Source organism: Cervus elaphus, chromosome 5, assembly GCF_910594005.1.
Source record: "Cervus elaphus chromosome 5, mCerEla1.1, whole genome shotgun sequence".
Classification (NCBI taxonomy): Eukaryota; Metazoa; Chordata; class Mammalia; order Artiodactyla; family Cervidae; genus Cervus; species Cervus elaphus.
Window position 1 is genome coordinate 134,672,136 of NC_057819.1, and position 17,818 is coordinate 134,689,953.

The 17,818-nt window shown below is 48.3% G+C and overlaps 1 protein-coding gene across 1 annotated transcript in view; it reads right to left on the reverse strand.

Annotated features, from left to right (window-relative positions):
* Positions 1-208: 208 nt before the first annotated feature.
* LOC122693272 (probable histone-lysine N-methyltransferase PRDM7) overlaps positions 209-17,818 on the reverse strand; it is a 45,682-nt gene continuing 28,072 nt past the window's right edge. Inside the window, exons 14-15 of the mRNA XM_043900815.1 lie at positions 484-555; positions 209-399 (exon numbers count right to left, since the gene is read on the reverse strand). Of these exons, the coding sequence (XP_043756750.1) occupies positions 209-399; positions 484-555 (263 nt within the window). The remainder of the gene's footprint in view (positions 400-483; positions 556-17,818) is intronic.

Consider the following 17,818-nt stretch of genomic DNA (forward strand, 5'->3'; position numbering starts at 1 on the left):
CTGTATGACACAAGGAAGCTACTCGATCCTCTGTAATAAGCTGTATGGGAAAAGGACCGGTAACGGAACGTATGTCTGTCTTTGTATAACTGAATCAAGTTGCTGTATATAAGAAAGGAAAACAAACAAACACAGCAATGTAATTCACCTACAAACTTCAATTCAAATTATACTTGAAAACAAAAAAAAAAAAAAAAGAAAAAAATGCCTACTCCAGTCTTCTTCGGCACTGACGACCTGAGCTGATGTCAGATCTCTGGAGCCCGAGCAGCCTGGGGCCGAGGCTGGGAAGCCCTGTGTCCGAGGGAGCGGAGGAGAGTATCCCGGCCCGCGTGGCCAGCCATCTGCTCAGGGACCGGAGCGCCTGCGACCTCTTCACCGGCCCGCGGCCTCCAGGTCCTGCAGAGGAAGCGAGCCCACTGCGCCCCGGGTACGGAGCAGCCTCTGGGCTGGGAGAGCTCTAGGAGTCCCCGGGGGTCCCACCTCCGCCTCCTTTCGTAGGGCCACACTGCGCAGAGGATGGTTTCAAGAACTGAGATGTGTCCCAGGAATAAACTGTAAGAGGGAAGATGTCATGAGGCACAAACAAGCCTTTGGTGATTCCTCCCCGACTTTCTGCTGCTCCGGTCGCCTGAGTGAACCAGAGCCAGACATGAAGAAATGCTGCCGCCTTGTGGCGGCTTTCAGAACAACAACTTTGAAACCAGAGGTGATGGGCTCTTGGTTGTTCAGTCGCTCAGTCATGTCCGACTCTGTGACCCCATGGACTGAAGCACGCCAGGCTTCCTGGTCCTTTATTGTCTCCCAGAGTTTGCTCAAACTCACATCCATCGAGTCGGTGATGCCATGAAGCCATCTTTTCCTCCGTCACCCTCTTCTCCTCCCACCTTCAATCTTTCCCAGCATCAGGGTCTTTTCCAATGAGTCAGTTCTTCACATCAAGTGGCCAAAGTATTGGAGCTTCAGCAACAGTCCTTCCAATGAATATTCAGGACTGATTTCCTTTAGGATGGACTGGTTGGATCTCCTTGCAGTCCAAGGGACTCTTAAGAGTCTTCAACACCACAGTTCAAAAGCATCAGTTCTTCAGCCCTCAGCCTTCTTTATGGTCTAACTCTCATATCCATACATGGCTACTGGAAAAACCATAGCTTTGATTATATGCATCTTTGTCGACAAAGTGATGTCTCTGCTTTTCAACATGTTGTCTAGGTTTGTCACAGCCTTCCTTCCTGGGAGCAAGTGTCTTTTCATTTCATGGCTGCAGTCACCGTGCACCCTCCCCCATTACTATGCCTGGTGTTTGCCTGGTGGGTTAGCCTGGCTACGGTCCATGGGGTCACAAAGAGTTGGACACGACTGAGCAACTAAGCACACAGCACAAGTCAGACGCATGCAACAGAGTTTCCTTTTGACTCTATTGTATGGTTCTGAAAGCACTCTGATAAACCAGAATACAGGTATAGTACTTAAGAGTACAAGAGTACCTGGTATAAAGACTTGGAAAACTAATCTAGTTGGAAAATACTTTGATTTGGCTAAATTCCTGTTGATAGTGGCCAGTTATGTCACAGAAGGTGACACACTGCTCTGGTTTGCCCAAGACTGTCCCAAATATTTGGGAATTTGGCCATCCGGAAGGGCACAGTCATTCTGAGTACAGTGTAATTAGTTGAAATGTCTTTTACGTCTATATAATTAATCAATTTGATTTAGGTCATACCTGAATGGTCTAGTGGTTTTCCCTATTATCTTCAACTTAAGTCTGAATTTTGCAATAAGGAGTTCATGATCTGAGCCACAGTCAGCTCCCGGTCTTGTTTTTGCTGACTGTATAGAGCTTCTCCATCTTTGGCTGTAAAGAATATAATCAATCTGATTTCGGTGTTGACAATCTGGTGATGTCCAAGTGTAGAGTCTTCTCTTGTGTTGTTCGAAGAAGGTGTTTGCTATGACCAGTGCATTCTCTTGACTCTCCCGGAGTTTACTCAGACTCTGTCCATCAAGTCGGTGATGCCATCCAGCCATCTCATCCTCTGTCATCCCCTTCTCCTCCTGTCCCCAATCCCTCCCAGCATCAGGGTCTTTTTCCAATGAGTCAGCTTTTCACATGAGGTGGCCAAAGTACTGGAGTTTCAGCTTCAGCATCAGTCCTTCCAGTGAACACCCAGGACTGGTCTCCTTTAGGATGGACTGGTTGGATCTCCTTGTACACATTAACATCCCAATAAAGAATGAAGGATAATTCCGTTTTCCCTATGCCCTCTGCAGGACGTATTCCTAGTAGATCTTTTTGATGCTGGTCTTCCCAACCAGTTTGAGGTGATTTGTCATTGTAGTTTTGATTTCCATTCATTTAATATTTAGTGAGGTGGAGTATCTGTTCAGGTGCTTTTTTGATCTTATACAGTTTGAGTACAATTTACCAGTTGAAATTGGTTTATTGAAAGTGTGCCCTGTTTTAAATTATTTTCCAGTGATTTACACAGCGACATTACTTGATGGCAGGTGTCATACACAGCCCCACTGACCTCGTGAATTCTGAGCCCGGCGGCCCTGGTTTTGAAGTTGTTGTTATGGGAAATGGCCACAAGGGGGCAGCACTTCTTCATGCCCATCTCTGGTTTCTAGGGCGAGCAGAGCCTTAGGGAAAATCCTGTTCATCCAGGTTTCTTGGGCTCAGGTGAGCCCTGCCCTGGAGCCCTCTTGGTCAATTACCGAGCCGATTGAATCTTTACTCTTTAAAATTAAGCAACTGTCCGGGTGGATGGCATCACCGACTCAATGGACAGGAGTTTGAGTAAGCCCCTGGAGATGGTGAAGGACAGAGAAGCCTGGCGTGCTGCAGTCCATGGGATCGCAAAGAGCCGGACACGCTGAGCGACTGAACAACAACAAACTGTCCAGGTGTGTGAGAAGCTGATCTGTGTATTTGGGCTTCCTTGGTGGCTCAGCTGGTAAAGAATCCGCCTGCAATGTGGAAGACCTGGGTTCAATCCCTGCGTTGGGAAGATCCCCTGGAGAAGGCAATGGCTGTGTATTTAGTTCCTGCTTTTCCAATGTTTAGTGACAGCGTGTCACCTTGGTCACCTCTTTAGAAACCCCATCTCCAAATTCAGCCATATCCTGGTGTCCTGGGGGTTCAGAATGTGAATTTAGGGGGACATGACTGAGCCTGTAATGTCCTGCTTCGGAACGAGCTGACACGTGCCTCAGTGCCTCCTTCCCTCAAGTCCCTTGGGGGTGATGTGATGGCTGAGGGAGGGGCCTCACCTGCCACGCTTGTGTCCCAGTTGGGCAGGCCTTCTCAGCTCTCCTTGACCAGGTGACAGCAGTGCCAGCCCTCCTGAGGAGCGGTTCTGGGGTGTGGTGGCCCTTGTCCTGCTGGGGTGAGTGGTTCGGGGTGCTGTGTTTCTTGTCCTTCTGGGGTGCTCAGTGTCCAGGAAGCCAGGAGCCAGCAGCCTAGTGGGGATGCCGGGAATGCTCAGTGTCCTGGCAAATACCTCTCCCACCAGACACCCCAGCCAAAGGGGGAAGCCTTGGGGGATCACAGTGGGGAGAGAGTCATGATCTCATTTATGCTGCAGGAAGGCAACATGAGTTGGGGTGTGAGAAGCCCCCTGGGGTCAGGGAGCTTGGTTGGGGCCTGTTGGAGGTATTGGGCTTGGGCCAGGGCTGTGGGGGTGAAAGGGAATTAGTATGGGGACTGGCCAGAGGCTCTGCAGGAGGAGCTGACAGTCCCTGGAGCACAAGGAAGTGGGAGCCTGGGAGGGCCTGGGTGGGGCTCAGCAACCGGGGAGGGTGGGACCCCTTTCTGGGGGTGGGAGCAGCAGGATCTCAGCCCTCTGAGGGGCCTGTTAGCCCCCAAGATGAGATGTGGGCGCAGTGGTTGGGCCAGTGCATCTGGCCTGGGAGAGGGGTCCAGGCTGGAAATGTCGCTGGAATCATCACAGGAAGAGGAAAGGCCAGGAGGGGGCAGGGGTTACAGCAGACCATGTGCAATGACTGCAGTCCTATTGGAACCAACTCAGAGCCCAAAGGGGTGGTTGTCAGGAGCTCGACTTCACTTTCTTGTTCCTTTGTAAAACCACTATGTCAGAATTAGGGACACCATCAGGAGACTTCAGGGCTCCGTGGTGCTGTGGCTTCGTCAAAGGGTCCCAGGTGGAAACAGAACCACTGCAGGCCCTGCCTGCATCCCCGCTGGGGAGGAGTCCCATCAGGGTACCGGGGCTCACAGACTTCAGAGAGCTCCTGCCCTTAGGACTGGTCTCCTTCTTCCCACCAGCTGCTGGTCCGAGGCCCAGGCACCCCTATCCTGGCTCCAGCCTCCTGGACCTGGCTTCTGGGACAGCTTAGGGATAAGTAAGACCCTCACACTCCTGTACCTGCCAGGGGGTAAGAATGTCTAAAAATCTGCACCCTGCAGACCATGGAGGGCTGAGTGTTTCCAGCAGGTATAGGGGAAAGATGGGGCGTGAGGTTCCTACGTGTGCAGGGCCTTCCCAGTGCAGAGATCTGTGCATTTCCCTGGCCAGCCAGCTCCCCGCGTCATCCTCCCAGGAAGCCCAGATCCAGGGTTGCGAGGACAGAGGCCGTCCCCCCTGCTTGTCTGTAACTTCTCACCCCCACGGTGAGGAGCCTGGCTTCCACCATCTGCTGTTTATCTGTGCGTTGCTTCTTTCCAGATGACACATGCAGAAGTTTCAGCTTTCTTAGCTACTGCAGTCTGGAAGGAACCCCATAAAATAAGCCCACTGTTTATGAAAGGTCCATTTTGCCTTTAGTCTACAGATTCTGTTAATTTCCAAAGTTGAGTCAGCACCTTTTGCCCCATCCCTTACACTGAGGCTTCTCTATGTCGTTTCTATTATTCCAAGTCCAAGCTCACTCTGCCAGCTGCACAGTAGGCCAATGAATCTGAGAGATGAGGTGTTGAGGCAAAGAAGAGACTTTAATTGGGGAGTCATCAGACCAAGAAGTTGGCAAGCTAGCACCTCAAAATAACTGCCTTATTGGGGTCTGGATGCCAGGTACTTTTATAGATCAGAGAGAAAGAAACAATGAGGAACTAAAGTAAAAATGCTGAATAGAGAGGGAGAGGCAGTGGGGAAGTAAAGTGAAGGGACCTTCAGTCTTGCAAAGTATCTCCCAGGGAATGTCCAGCCTTGGAAGGGGTGTGGGCAGGGAAAAACTATCCCTCCATGAGCTGAACAAAGGCACTTTAGTTTACAGTCAAGCAGAGGGGTAGGGTCCTCCAGGCAAGCCACTGAGCATGATTATAATGATAAAAACAACAAAAAGCAAGTCACAAGTCACAGAAATAGCTTCCAACATGGAGTCGGAGCTGGCTTTCTCCCTGCAACACTGCTGCAGTTAGACGCAATGTCACAGTGTGTATTCCACTGCTACATCCCAAACAGCTAAATCTGAGTAGATCATGTTTACCGCTTGGGCCATACAAATCTGTAAGCTCAGACAGAAACATAGGGACAGGCTTTCCATCCTGCAGTTGAAGAGGAAAAGTTAAAATTTTACATAACCTCCTGCTCCTTCTGCCTCTGTAACCCAACTTGCTTCTTACAAAGTCTGGATCATGTAGGTCACGTAGTCTCAGAAACTGGGGACCTACAATACTAGGAACCGGAGATTATCTCATTCACCCTTGTCCTGCTCTTTGCAATTGCCTAGCCCCTGCAAACCTGCTTAATCATGCCTGTCCAGGTCAGGCATCCCCCTCCCCATCTTGACTGCTGTTCACACACAGGAGAAACCCCTTAGTTTAAACCAGCCTATTAACAGCTAGTGTTGCCCACTATAGTCTCCAATAAAAACTCTGTAACCCTTTTGTTTGGGGCTCAGAGCTTAAAGTAACTCCTTGGGGCCTGCCGGGGTAATAAACCTGAGTTCTCCAACTCTCTAAGTGTGGTCCTTGGTTTTTTGAGTACTGGTTTCTGCAACAATATGTCAGATAAGATTTATTCTTTTCTTCCCATGGGTTAATGGCTCATTCCTTTCTATTGCTGAGCAGTATTCATTGCATGTGTATGGGAGGAAAAGCAATTTTCCTCTAACCTAGGTGGTTAGTTGAGACTTTCACTGTAAAAAACAAACAAACAAATGACAGATTACCAGGAGAAAAACAGAAGTTTAATATCTTGGATACCTCCTGTATATATGGAAGTTAACAAGAAAACTGAGTCATTAAATGTCTAAAGCCATCACCTCAAATGCCATCTTCAGACACAAACAAAAGACCTGGAGGGGGGTGGGGTGGGCGGGGGGGAGAGGGAAGCCAGTTATGGCAGGCTATCATGCAAAACACAGTAAAGAAGGGTATGGTTGTTTGCAGATTGAAGTCAGGACTTGTCCACTGATAAGAGTTACTTGAGATTTAATCATCTGCCTATTTCTGGTGGGAAAAGGGACAGCCCTTAAATATGGAGATTTCTCTATTGTAAATGTCCTTCACAAAAGGACAGTTACTACTTAGCTTTCCAAGATTCCTTTTTAAAAAAAATATTAGACTGAAATAATCTTTATGGCAGAGAGTCATATTTTGGAGTGGCATATTCTGCTTGCCTTAACATAGATGTACCCCACTTAGCTTGTGTATTCATCTATTGAAGGATATCCTGATTTGTTCAGGTTTTCAGCTATTATGAATACTGCTGCTGTGCGTAATTGTATCCTTGCTTGAATTTGGAAATAGATTTTCAAAGCAGTTGACTAAATAACGAAAGCATGATTGTTGGATCCCATAGTTTAGCTGTAGGAAACTGCCCAGCTGTCTTACAAGGTGGCTGTGCATGCTCACCACCAGCAGTGCGGGGGCTCCTGCCATTCCTCACCCTCCAGCAGTTGGCGCTGTCCCACACCTGGAGGTCTGTAGTCCTAATACGTGTGGTGTGACAGACAGCTCATGCTTTTAATTTGTAATTCCCTAGTAGTGTTGAAGAGGAAAAGTTATAATTTTGCATAACCTCCTTCTCCTTTTGCCTCTGGAACTCAGCTTTCCCCTTGCAAAGTCTAGATCACGTAGGTCATCTAGTCTCAGAAAGTGGGGACTTGCAATACTAGTAACCTTGCGTTCCAGGAAACAAACTCACTCAGAAGGACAATGCAGATAGTGCAGTGCAGTTTATACACCGGCGGGCCCAATACAGAGTCTCTTCTAAGCCAAGGACCCTGAACAGTTTTCGTGAAAACCGTATATACCCTAAGCATATGTGCTCAAACCCACCTCCCCAAGTTCTCTGAAATTAGTCTGGACAAAGGAAAAGAAGGATACAATCAAAGCTAACCTGTGATTTGTATGCCTTAAGCCTAGGTAGTTAACAGTGGACAATTATCAATAGGCCTGTGGTCACACGCTAATAAGCATAATAGAGTTTATGATTCTATCCAGTTACACAGATAACTAGGGTATTCTTTTAGGCAATGGAGAGTCTAGGTGTGAGCCCTGGGGCTCTTCCATGGGGAGGGGGGGTGGTTCTGGTTTTCCAGTTGGTATGTCATTTCCATAGATACTGGGCATAGAGCTCAAAGCCCACAGTCCGGCCCAGTGTGCAGTCCTGCTTTCAGGATGAAGCCTGTTCTGTCTGTTTCCTCCTTCATTCCCCTGACTTGATGCTCTTAACTCATAGTATGAGCATCACTCATAGGGATATATTGCACCCTGGCTCTCCAACTGCCAATTTGGGAGAACAACACCAACCTTTGGGTTACAAAATTCATAATACATTGTAAAATGCAGGGTCCACACAGCAGAACTATCAAAGCAACTGTAAAAATGGTAAATACAGTTTTCTGCCAATCACCCTTCACCCAAGATAGGACCAAAGTCCAGAAAGGAATGTTTTCATTTGACATTGCTTTTACCTGGTTTTCATGTCATCTAAAGCAGCTGATACATTGCCAGATAAATCAGGAATATATATACAACATTCAACCTTGATTATAGCACAGGTCTCTCCTTAAGCAGCTGTGAGCATGTCCAAAGGCATTCTATTTTGAATTACCGCTTCTTTTCTCATTTGGATTTGTTCTTCATTTAAGGCTTGAATGGTTTTAGCACTATTTAGGAGGGGCTGTTTTGTGAAATTAATCAAGGCTTCTACTTTAATCATAATATCTGTTGTCCCTATAGAAGGTATGAATAAGGCAGCAATATACTCATACCATTGAAACACAGACCTTGTCCACCTAGCATGTAAATAAGGTAGATTTACCGGGCCTTGTTGTAGGTTAGGCTTTATGCTGCCATGGGCAAAAGTGAATCCCAGTGTGCGTGGCTTACCCAGCCGATTGGTAACCAAGGCCAAAGGTTAGGCCCACAAAGTCACTGGGTTCCGTTGGGCGCCATCCAGTGGATTCCAGGGTTATATTTCCAATCAGAGCCTGGCCAATGGATGGACTGGTTCAGGTGGTATGTGACCTCGAATGTTCGTTTACATTGTTCAGGGGATAGGTACCTCATATATTTTAGTTCTTTTAGGTCTAATGGATAGTCACCAAACCCTACTTTTTGTTCTTTTTGTTCCCAGCATATAGCAGAGTAATTAACTGACCCTTTTCTGGGGTCATCCAGAAATATTCATCCCAGACTTTGTAGAATCGCTCAACATACCTAGAGGCCTGTCCTCCCTTGCTGGTCAGGGAGCCTTTCTCCTTCTTGTTCTTTAAATATGAGGTGTAGGCTTTTGTTACTCCTATGAAACTGGTATTTACATCAAATGTAACCCCATGACCCAAGTCTATTGACTGTAGGTCTGGCTTACACCAAGAGAGCAGGGAGAGATTATGACTGACTAGAGAATGGAAAGTCTGTTTTTGCCATCTCAGAAAAGAGCAGAATGGTTTAAAATCTTGGCGGAGCGGTGACACCCATCAAGGAAGTCCATCCACCACAGACAGAGGCATAGCCCCACATACGCAGCAGCTGGAGGTGTTGTGGAAGTCTGTGTAGGAGTGTGCCCATGAGATGAAAACATTGTCCTGAGTTGAAATGGAAGTTAAATTCAAAATCACATTGATGAGGCCAAGCAGCAGGAGTTGATTATGTGGCTTCACCCTGAAGGGGCTCGTCCAGGATCTTCTTTTCCTTCTTCTTCTTGAGGATGATCTTAGTGTCTCAGGGGTCAGTGGGGTCCCTCTGTGCAGCCCACTCAGCGTCCTCCAGGTCTTCGTGGTATGCTGTCTTCATCCTCATGTGGTGGATCCAGGGAGTGACACCTGCAGCTTTAACTGCAGTAGGGGTGGTTAGAACAACAGTATATGGACCCTTCCAACGTGGGGCCAAGGAGTCGTGTTTCCAGTCCTTGATCCACACCTGATCCCCGGGCACAAATTCGTGAATCTGTTACCCAAGGGGGAACGGCACCCTTTCTTGTACAAACCAAGTTCCCTGATTTGTTACCTGACCCAGCGGTTCCATCTGCTGTGAAATCTCATCCCCTCTGACACCTGTTTTATTAAGGGAGGGCCCTCCCATACACAATTTCCTATGGAGAATAGCCGTGGGACCGTAGGGTCATCCTGAGTCTGAGCAGAGCTGTCAGAAACAAGTCCACCCAGGAGCAGTCAGTCTCTAAGGTCCACTTGGAGAGTCTCTTTAGGTGTCCGGTTGGTCTGTTCCACCATCCCAGAACTCTGGGGCCTATATGCAGTGTGCAGTTTCCATTTGATGTTTAAAGTTCTGCTTACTTGTTGTACTAAATCAGCTATGAAAGCCAGTCCATTGTCTGATCCAATGCTGGTAGGAAATCCAAATCTGGAGACTATCTCCTTAAGCAGGCACCAGGCTACTTCTGATGCTCTTTCAGTCCAGGTAGGAAAAGCTTCTGCCCATTGCAAGAAGTACATACCATGACCAGCAGATAACACTAGTGTTGGTGAGGTTTCATTTCAGTGAAGTCCACTTCCAGGTGTTCCAAGGGCAGTGTGCCTTTTAGCCAAATCCCCGGGGGTTTCTGTCTGTGCGGAGAGTCAGCACTGACCTGTGAGCAGGCAGTGCAGTTCTGAGATTCTGTCCTGCATAGGGAAGAGAGGTGGGGAACCACGAAATATTTTTGAATTAGCTCTTCCAGCTTATCATGGCCTAGATGGGTTGCTTGGTGTGTTTGGCTTACCAGAGTGGGTGCCAGCTCCTCCAGTACCAATAATTTGCCACTTGGCAATTCCCACCATCCCTTTTCAGTCTTGATGGCCCCTTCTGCTTTGGCTAGTCGGTTTTGGGCTTCAGTGTATTTTGGAGAGTCCAGTGTTAGCTCAGGCAGCTCCGCCAATATGAGAGCTTTAATAGAGGCTTCACTTGTCACCCCCAAGCCCTCGGCTGCTTGTTTAGTGGTCTTATCTGCCAGTCTGTTCCCTAGCCCGGGGGGTATCCTCTTTTTGATGTCCTCAGCAGTGTATGACTGCGATCCTTTCTGGTTCCCAGGCAGCATCTAATAGGGTCTTAATTTCTTCCTTATTTTTAATATCTTTTCCACTAGCTGTCAAAAGGCCTCTCTCCTTATACAGAGCCCCATGTACATGTAGTGTGGCAAAAGCCTACCTGGAGTCTGTGTAAATGTTTGTCTTCTTACCTTTTGACAGCTGGAGGGCCCGGGTTAGAGCATATAGTTCAGCCTGTTGAGCAGACCAGTGTGATGGCAGAGAGCTAGCCCCAACGATGGTTTCTTCCATGACTGCTGCACATCCCGACAGTCGTTGTCCTTGTTTCACCAGGCTGGTGCCATTGGGGTACAGGACCCAATCTGGGTCCGGGATTGGCTGGTCTCTCAAGTCAGGTGTGCTGGCATAAACTTCTTCTAGGGTTTCCTTGCAATCATGTGAGGGCCCACCCTGTCCCACAGGAAGGAGAGTGGCCAGATTCAGGGCCTGACAAGGCTCAATATTAACATGGGGGTTCTCATATAACAGTCCCTGGTACTGAGTAATCCGGGATGTCGACAACCATTTACGGGGGTCCCCTCATAGGAGAGTGTTGACCTCATGTGGGACTTTTACGATCAAATCTTGGCCCAAAGTCAGCTTGGTTGCCTCCCGGTCCAGTAAGGCAACCACAGCAACTGACCGTAAGCATCCCGGCCACCCAGTGGCAACATTGTCCAGCTGTTTCTGGAGAAGCCACGGGTCTGTCCCGCATCCCCATGGTCTGGGACAACACGCCCATAGCCGCCTTGTCCTTTCCAGTCACGTGAAGAGTAAACGGCTTAGCAGGGTCTGGCAGGCCCAAGGCGGGCCTGATGTAATTGTACCAGGTTTGAGTTCTGTTAGCGCTGGGACTTGTTTTGCAAGCCTGGGGGTGTTGTCTTCTGCCCAGACCTCAGGGAATTGTTTCGTTAACTCTCTCTCTCTCCACTGTTTAGCCTGTCTGGTTTCCCTTCTGGGAGATCGTGCAACCTCCATTCATCTTGAGGGGTTACCGAGAGGAAGAGTAAATGGGTGGTTGAGCCCACTCTAAGAGTGGGCCTTTTGTGGGGGGGAAAGGTCACTTGTGCCCCCAATTTAGACAGCAAGTCTCTTCCCAACAAAGGTACTGGGTATTCAGAGATGGATAAAAATTCGTGAGTCACTTGGTGTCCCCCCATCTGACATTTTTGGGGTAGGCTTGAGACACAAAGGCTGCATTTATCACCATCTGAGACCCAGTAGCCTCTGGATCTATTGGCATATAAAGTCTACAGGCCTCACACAGTCTTTCGTAGAACTCAGAGGGTAATTCGCTTTCCCTTTGAATCACTTCGGAGGGTTTTGCCATACTCATAGGTTTTGGCTTCCCCCGCCCCCCCCCCCCCCAGGCCTCGTAAAATACCCGCCTGATGTCTCTCCAGGCGGCCCCTCCCTTCCTCTGTGTCACAGCCCCAGTTGGGCCTCTCATTGGGGGTGGCTGGTTCTCCCACCGCTGCGGGTTTGAGGACCCTCCCTTCCTCTGTGTCACAGCCCCAGTTGGGCCTCTCACCGGGGGCGGCTGGTTCTCCTATCGCTGCGGGTTTGCAGGACCCTCAGGTGCCATTTCTCTGAACCATTTTCTGGCCTCAGTTAGAATCCTGTGTCTGTCCTCAGGGCTGAGAAGGGAGACTAGGAGTTGGATTATGTCACCCCATATAGGGCGGTGGGTTCGAACAATAGTCTCCGTTGGCCTAATCATGGCTGTGGCTCCCCCGAGTACGGTGGAGCATGTTTCTGCCAGTTTAATACATCCATAGAGGAAAATGGCTGGCAATAATAGGCTGTGGGGGGCTGATGGTAGTGCCCACATGCGTCCTGACCTGGAGGCTGCTGTAGCTCTCTGAGGGGCATCTGTAATGGGGTTCTTTCCCCCTGTTCCTTGGAGGCAAGCAGCCTCTAATTCCTGTGTTTTCTTCCCCCTCCCCATCAGTACTCACCGGGAGAGGTGGATACAATCGAGGAGGTCCAGCTGAGGTGGAATTCTGGGGGCGTTGACCAGAGGTCTCCATCGCTGGGATCGGAGCCTGCCGAGGTGGCAGCTCTACAGCCTCCAGGAGAACTGGCGGAGGAGCAGCGGCTGCTGCAGGAACTTCACCCGGCCCTGGATCGGGCGTTAGGTTGCCTCCAGTCCTGGTGGAACACTGGGCAGCGGGCACGTCATCATCCAGTATGGGGGAGGGGTCAGGCCATCCCCGTCCAAATCGTGTAGAATTTCCTTTTTTATCATCAGTCATTTTTTGTGCCATTAATATTTTTCCTTTTCCCTTATGGATACAGAACCTTGTCCAAGTAGGAGGGTCTTGAGCTAACCCTGCTGCTGCTGCTGCTGCTAAGTAGCTTCAGTCGTGTCCAACTCTGTGCGACTCCACAGATGGCAGCCCACCAGGCTCCGCCATCCCTGGGATTCTCCAGGCAAGAACACTGGAGTGGGTTGCCATTTCCTTCTCCAATTCGTGAAAGTGAAAAGTGAAAGTGAAGTCGCTCAGTGATGTCTAACTCTTAGTGACCCCATGGACTGCAGCCTACCAGACTCCTCCATCCATGGGATTTTCCAGGCAAGAGTACTGGAGTGGGGTGCCATTGCCTTCTTCTGAGCTAACCCTAGCTGTGAGTCAATATATGGATACTTCACCTGGTTCTCCTGTGACTACTGTATAGACTGCTTCCACTATTTTTAAGTTCATGGTGTTCTCTGGTGGCCATCCTACTCCTATAGGGGGCCATTTGACCTCACAGAACATGTGGAGGTGGTTAGGCATCATCTTCACCCCATAGTCTCCTCCAAATCCCTTCTTTAAAATTTTAATCATGCACTCCGATACAGTTGCCTTAGATTCCCTTCCCCCCATCTTACTTACCTTCTCAGATCTTCTTCTACTTTTCCTTTTAGTTCTGTCTATGAAGTTCTCAGTACCCTATGTACTTCTGATATTTCCACTCAATGAAACACTTAAATTACCATTCCACCTCCTTCCTAATTGGGGAGAGAAGAGCCTTACCTGCCAGATCCCAGAGGCAGACGGGGATAGGCATGTCTTCACCTGTCGGTCAGCATGACTGAACCAGAACACCCATGATCCAAGACTGTTTCTCCCTTAACTTTTAAAGTCCGTTCTGCCTTGTTGGGCTTGATCAGGCATGGATGAAGACACAGATGTGTTAAATATCCCACGTCCCAGGCAGTCTCTGGAAAAGCCAATTTGTACTCACTTACGTATCCTCCTCCTTCTAGCCTGACAATCCCGAGGGGGTCAAGCATTTCTCAGCAGACAGGACCCCTCCCGGGGGGAGAGGGGCAGAGTACAAGCGCACAAGGGCCCAGTCTCTCCTAAAACCCCCGGCGATCGCTCGGGAATAATTTTCCCCAAGAGGGCGTGGACACGCCTCCTAATGATCTTCACAGGTTTCCTTCCTAAGCCCTAAAACACTCGTCGACCTGTGTACCAAGCAATTGCTGCCACCTGCCTATTCCAGGCTCCTGTGGGTCCGAGCCCCTTCCAGTCCCTCCCAGGGGGGTGATCAGGCCCCCTCTTCCACCCTGCCGGGGGGGGGGGGGTTCCCCCTCACCCGAGCGCTCAGTTCCCCTGCTGCCGAACACTACCCGCTAACGTGAAAGGTCCAGGCATTGAGAAGCAGAATCCTTCCAGAAGTGCAAGGCGCTTTCTCCCCTCTAGAAGATTCAAGCTGCAAGGACTTGGAGTAGTCCCAAATGGGACTTGTCTCCTCAAAGTGAGTTTGCTGGCCAATGCACCAAATGTTGTAGCCACATGGTCCGGGAAACAAACTCACTCAGAAGGACAATGCAGATAGTGGAGTGCAGTTTATTACACCGGCAGGCCCAAGGCAGAGTCTCCTCTTAGCCAAGGACCCCAAACAGTTTTTTGTGGAAACCTTATATATCCTAAGTGTACGTGGTCAAACCCACCTCCCCAAATTCTCTGAAACTAGTCTGAACAAAGGAAAAGAAAGATACAATCGAAGTTAACCCATGATTCATATGCCTTAAACCTGTGATTCATATGCCTTAAGCCTAGGTAGTTAACAGTGGAAAATTATCAATAGGCCTGTGGTCATACCCCAATAAGCATTATAGAGTTTGTGATTCTATTCGGTTATACAGATAATTAGGGTATTCTTTTAGGCAATGGAGAGTCTAGGTACGAGCCCTGGGGCTCTTCCATGGAGGGGAGGGTGTCTGGTTTTCCAGTTGGTATGTCGTTTCCAGAGATACTGGGCATAGAGCTTAAAGTCCACAGCCCGGCCCAAGATGGAGTCCTGCTTTCAAGATGAAGCCTGTTCTGTCTGTTTCCTCCTTCAATACGAGAGATTCAAACTTGATCTCTGAGTTGGGAAGATGCCCTGGAGAAGGAAATGGCAACCCACTCCAGTATTCTTTCCTGGAAAATTCCATGGACAGCGGAGACTAGCAGGCTACAGTCCATGGGATTGCAAAAAGTCGGACACGACTGAGCGACTGAGCACAGTGATGAGTGAGGGGTGTCCTTCCAGGTGCTGAGTCATGCATAGCTGGACACAGCATGTTCTTATTCAGGCTCTCTTCCCATGTAAGTCATTACGGAGTGTTGAGGAGGGTTCCTTGTGCTATGCAGTGGGTCCCTGTGGATGGTTTTATAAAGAGTAGTGCATGTATGTTAATCTGAACCAGCTCATTTCTCCCTGCCCTCCACTTTTTCTCCTTGGGAACTGTAAGCTTCTTCTCAGGAACCATGTCTGTGAGGTCGTTTCTCCTTGATAAAGAAGTTCATATGTCTCCATTTTTAGATTCCCCCTAGAAGTGATGCCATATGATTCTTGTGTTGCTCTGTCTCCCCTACTTCACTTAGAATGATCACTTCTACTTTCCTTCCTGTGGCTGGAAATGTTGTTATTTGATCCCTTTAATGGCTGAATAGTACTGTGTTATGTCTGGGTGCCCCACCTTCTTTATCTGTTCATCTGCGTTCTGCTCTCAGATTGCTGCCGTGTCCTGCTCATGGTCCTAGAGCAGCTGTGATCATAGTCTTTTCAAATTTCGGTTTTCTCCGTATCTACACCCAGGTGTGGGATTGCTGGATCCTATGATACTTCTATGTTTAGTTTTTAAAAAGAAACTTCTACTCTTTGCCTGTTGGATGGACCAATTTACATTCCCACCAAGAGTGCAGGGGAGTTCCCTTGTCTCCGCATCCTCTGCAACATGTATTGTTGGAGGTTCTCTGAGACGGCCATTCTGACTGGGGTGAGGTGATAGCTCACTGGACTTTTGATTGGCCTTCCTCTAACCATTAGCGGTGCTGAGCACCTTTTCAAGTGCTTAATGGCCATCTGTATGCCTTCTTCATGAAATGTCCATTGAGATCTTTGGCCCATTTCTTATTGGGTATTTTTGTTTTTTGATATTGAGCCGTTTGAGCTGTCTGTATGTTTTGGAGATGAATTCTTTGTGGGGATCTTTGTTTGAAATATTTTTCCTATTCTGAGTGTTGTCTTTTTCTTTTATTTAGGGTTTCCTTAGCTGTGAAAATTCTGCTAAGGTTAATTATATCCCTTTGGCCTATTTTTATTTATTGTTACTCTTAAGATGTGGATGCCAATAGAACTTGCTGTTGTGATTTACAACAAAGCATTTTCTGCCTGTACTTTCCCCAAGGGTTTAGAGTGTCCTCACATTGAGATCTGTAAACTATTTAGAGTTTATTTGTGTGTATGGTGTTAGGGAGTGAGAAGTGGGCTGTTTCCTGCTGTGTCAGCAAACAAGGATGTCAGAGTCACCAGAAATTGCAGCCCTCCAGTGAGCCAGGGAGCCCTCGGGGCGCTCAGGAAGGAGAGGCATCTCTGCTCTCTAGCAGCCGTCAGACTGCAGATGCTCTAGGGCGAGCCCTGAGGAAAGGAAGCTCAGGACGTGAAAACAGGACGCTGGCCCCAGACAGGTGAGGTGCACCTGAAAGGAGTGATTTCAGGGAGCGCGGACTCCGGCATCTTCCCGCACACAGAAGAGCACTAAATCCCTTCCCTCAGGGTATCTGGCTTTCTTTAGCAATAGTCTTGATGTTCAGACCACCTGCCCTTCGTTACAGAGTTCTGTGTAACCTGGCTCCTCCCTTCACCTCCTGGGAGCAGTTCCCTCAGGGTTACCTGAGATGGTGTCTCCTGGGCTTGAAATTCCAAAAGTTCCCAAGAATAAAACATAACTCAAGTTTTAGGTTGTGAATATTTTTTAAGTTGACAGGAATATTGTAATTTTGTTCCCATTTTCGTTGTTTAAGGAACCTTTACACTGTCTCCATGGGTTTCCCAGGCGGCGCTAGTGGTAAAAAGCCCACCTGCCAACACAGGAAACATAAGAGACATGGGTTCAATCTCTGGTAGGGGAAGATCCCCTGGAGGGGGGCGTGGCAACCCACTCCAGTATTCCTGCCTGGAGAATCCCGTGGACAGAGGAACCTGGCGGGTTACAGTCCACAGGACCGGCAAGAGTCAGACACGACTGAAGTGACTTAGCACGCACGCAGTTTCCACTGGCTGTTCCCAGTTTACATTCCAGCATCGATGGAGGAGGGTTCTCATTTCTCCACGCCCGCTCCAGCCTTGGTTCTTTGAGTGTTTGACAGAGGCCATTCTGACCAGTGTGAGGTGATACCTCATTGTAGTTTTGATTTGGATTTCTCTAATATTTAGCAAGATTGACATCATTTCCTGTGATTTTTTTTAAAGGGTATGAGTGAAACCTCTTGCAGTTGACTCTTGAACGTTTTGATAAACGTTTTGATAAACGCTCCTAGAACATTCCTTGAAGGCTGCTGTTGTTTACTCACAACCCTATGGGCCTTCTGAATATTAAGTGCCCAGCAGCACAGCTTTCGACGTTGTCGTTATGGAAAATGGCCACAAGGAGGCAGCATTTTTCATGTCCCTCCTCCCCTTTTTGCTTTCTGTGCAATTTCATTTTGATCTTACATTGGAACAGAGTTGATGTCCAGTGTTGTGTTTGTATAATAAGGTGTACAGGAATTTAATTCAGCCATGCATAAACACATATCTATTCTTTTCCAGGTTTTTCTTCCCATATACAGCAGATCTTAAAAAGTAGTGAGAAGCAAGTCAGAGAACAGAATTAAAATGCAGCAAGAGGTGGTGGAGGCATTGGAAACAAGTGGAACACCCAAGAAATGTAATCCTGTAGAAGCAGGGCTCTACAAATTTAAAGCGCGGAAACTGGATTCTGGAATTCTTTACAATGGGCACATTTTTCCTAAGAAACTGCCAGAGAAGCTACCCACCATGCCTATTGGCTTTGATTTTGAAATGGAGAAAAGAATCAAACAGCAAGAAGCAAAGAGGGTATAGCAGGATAAACACTTTA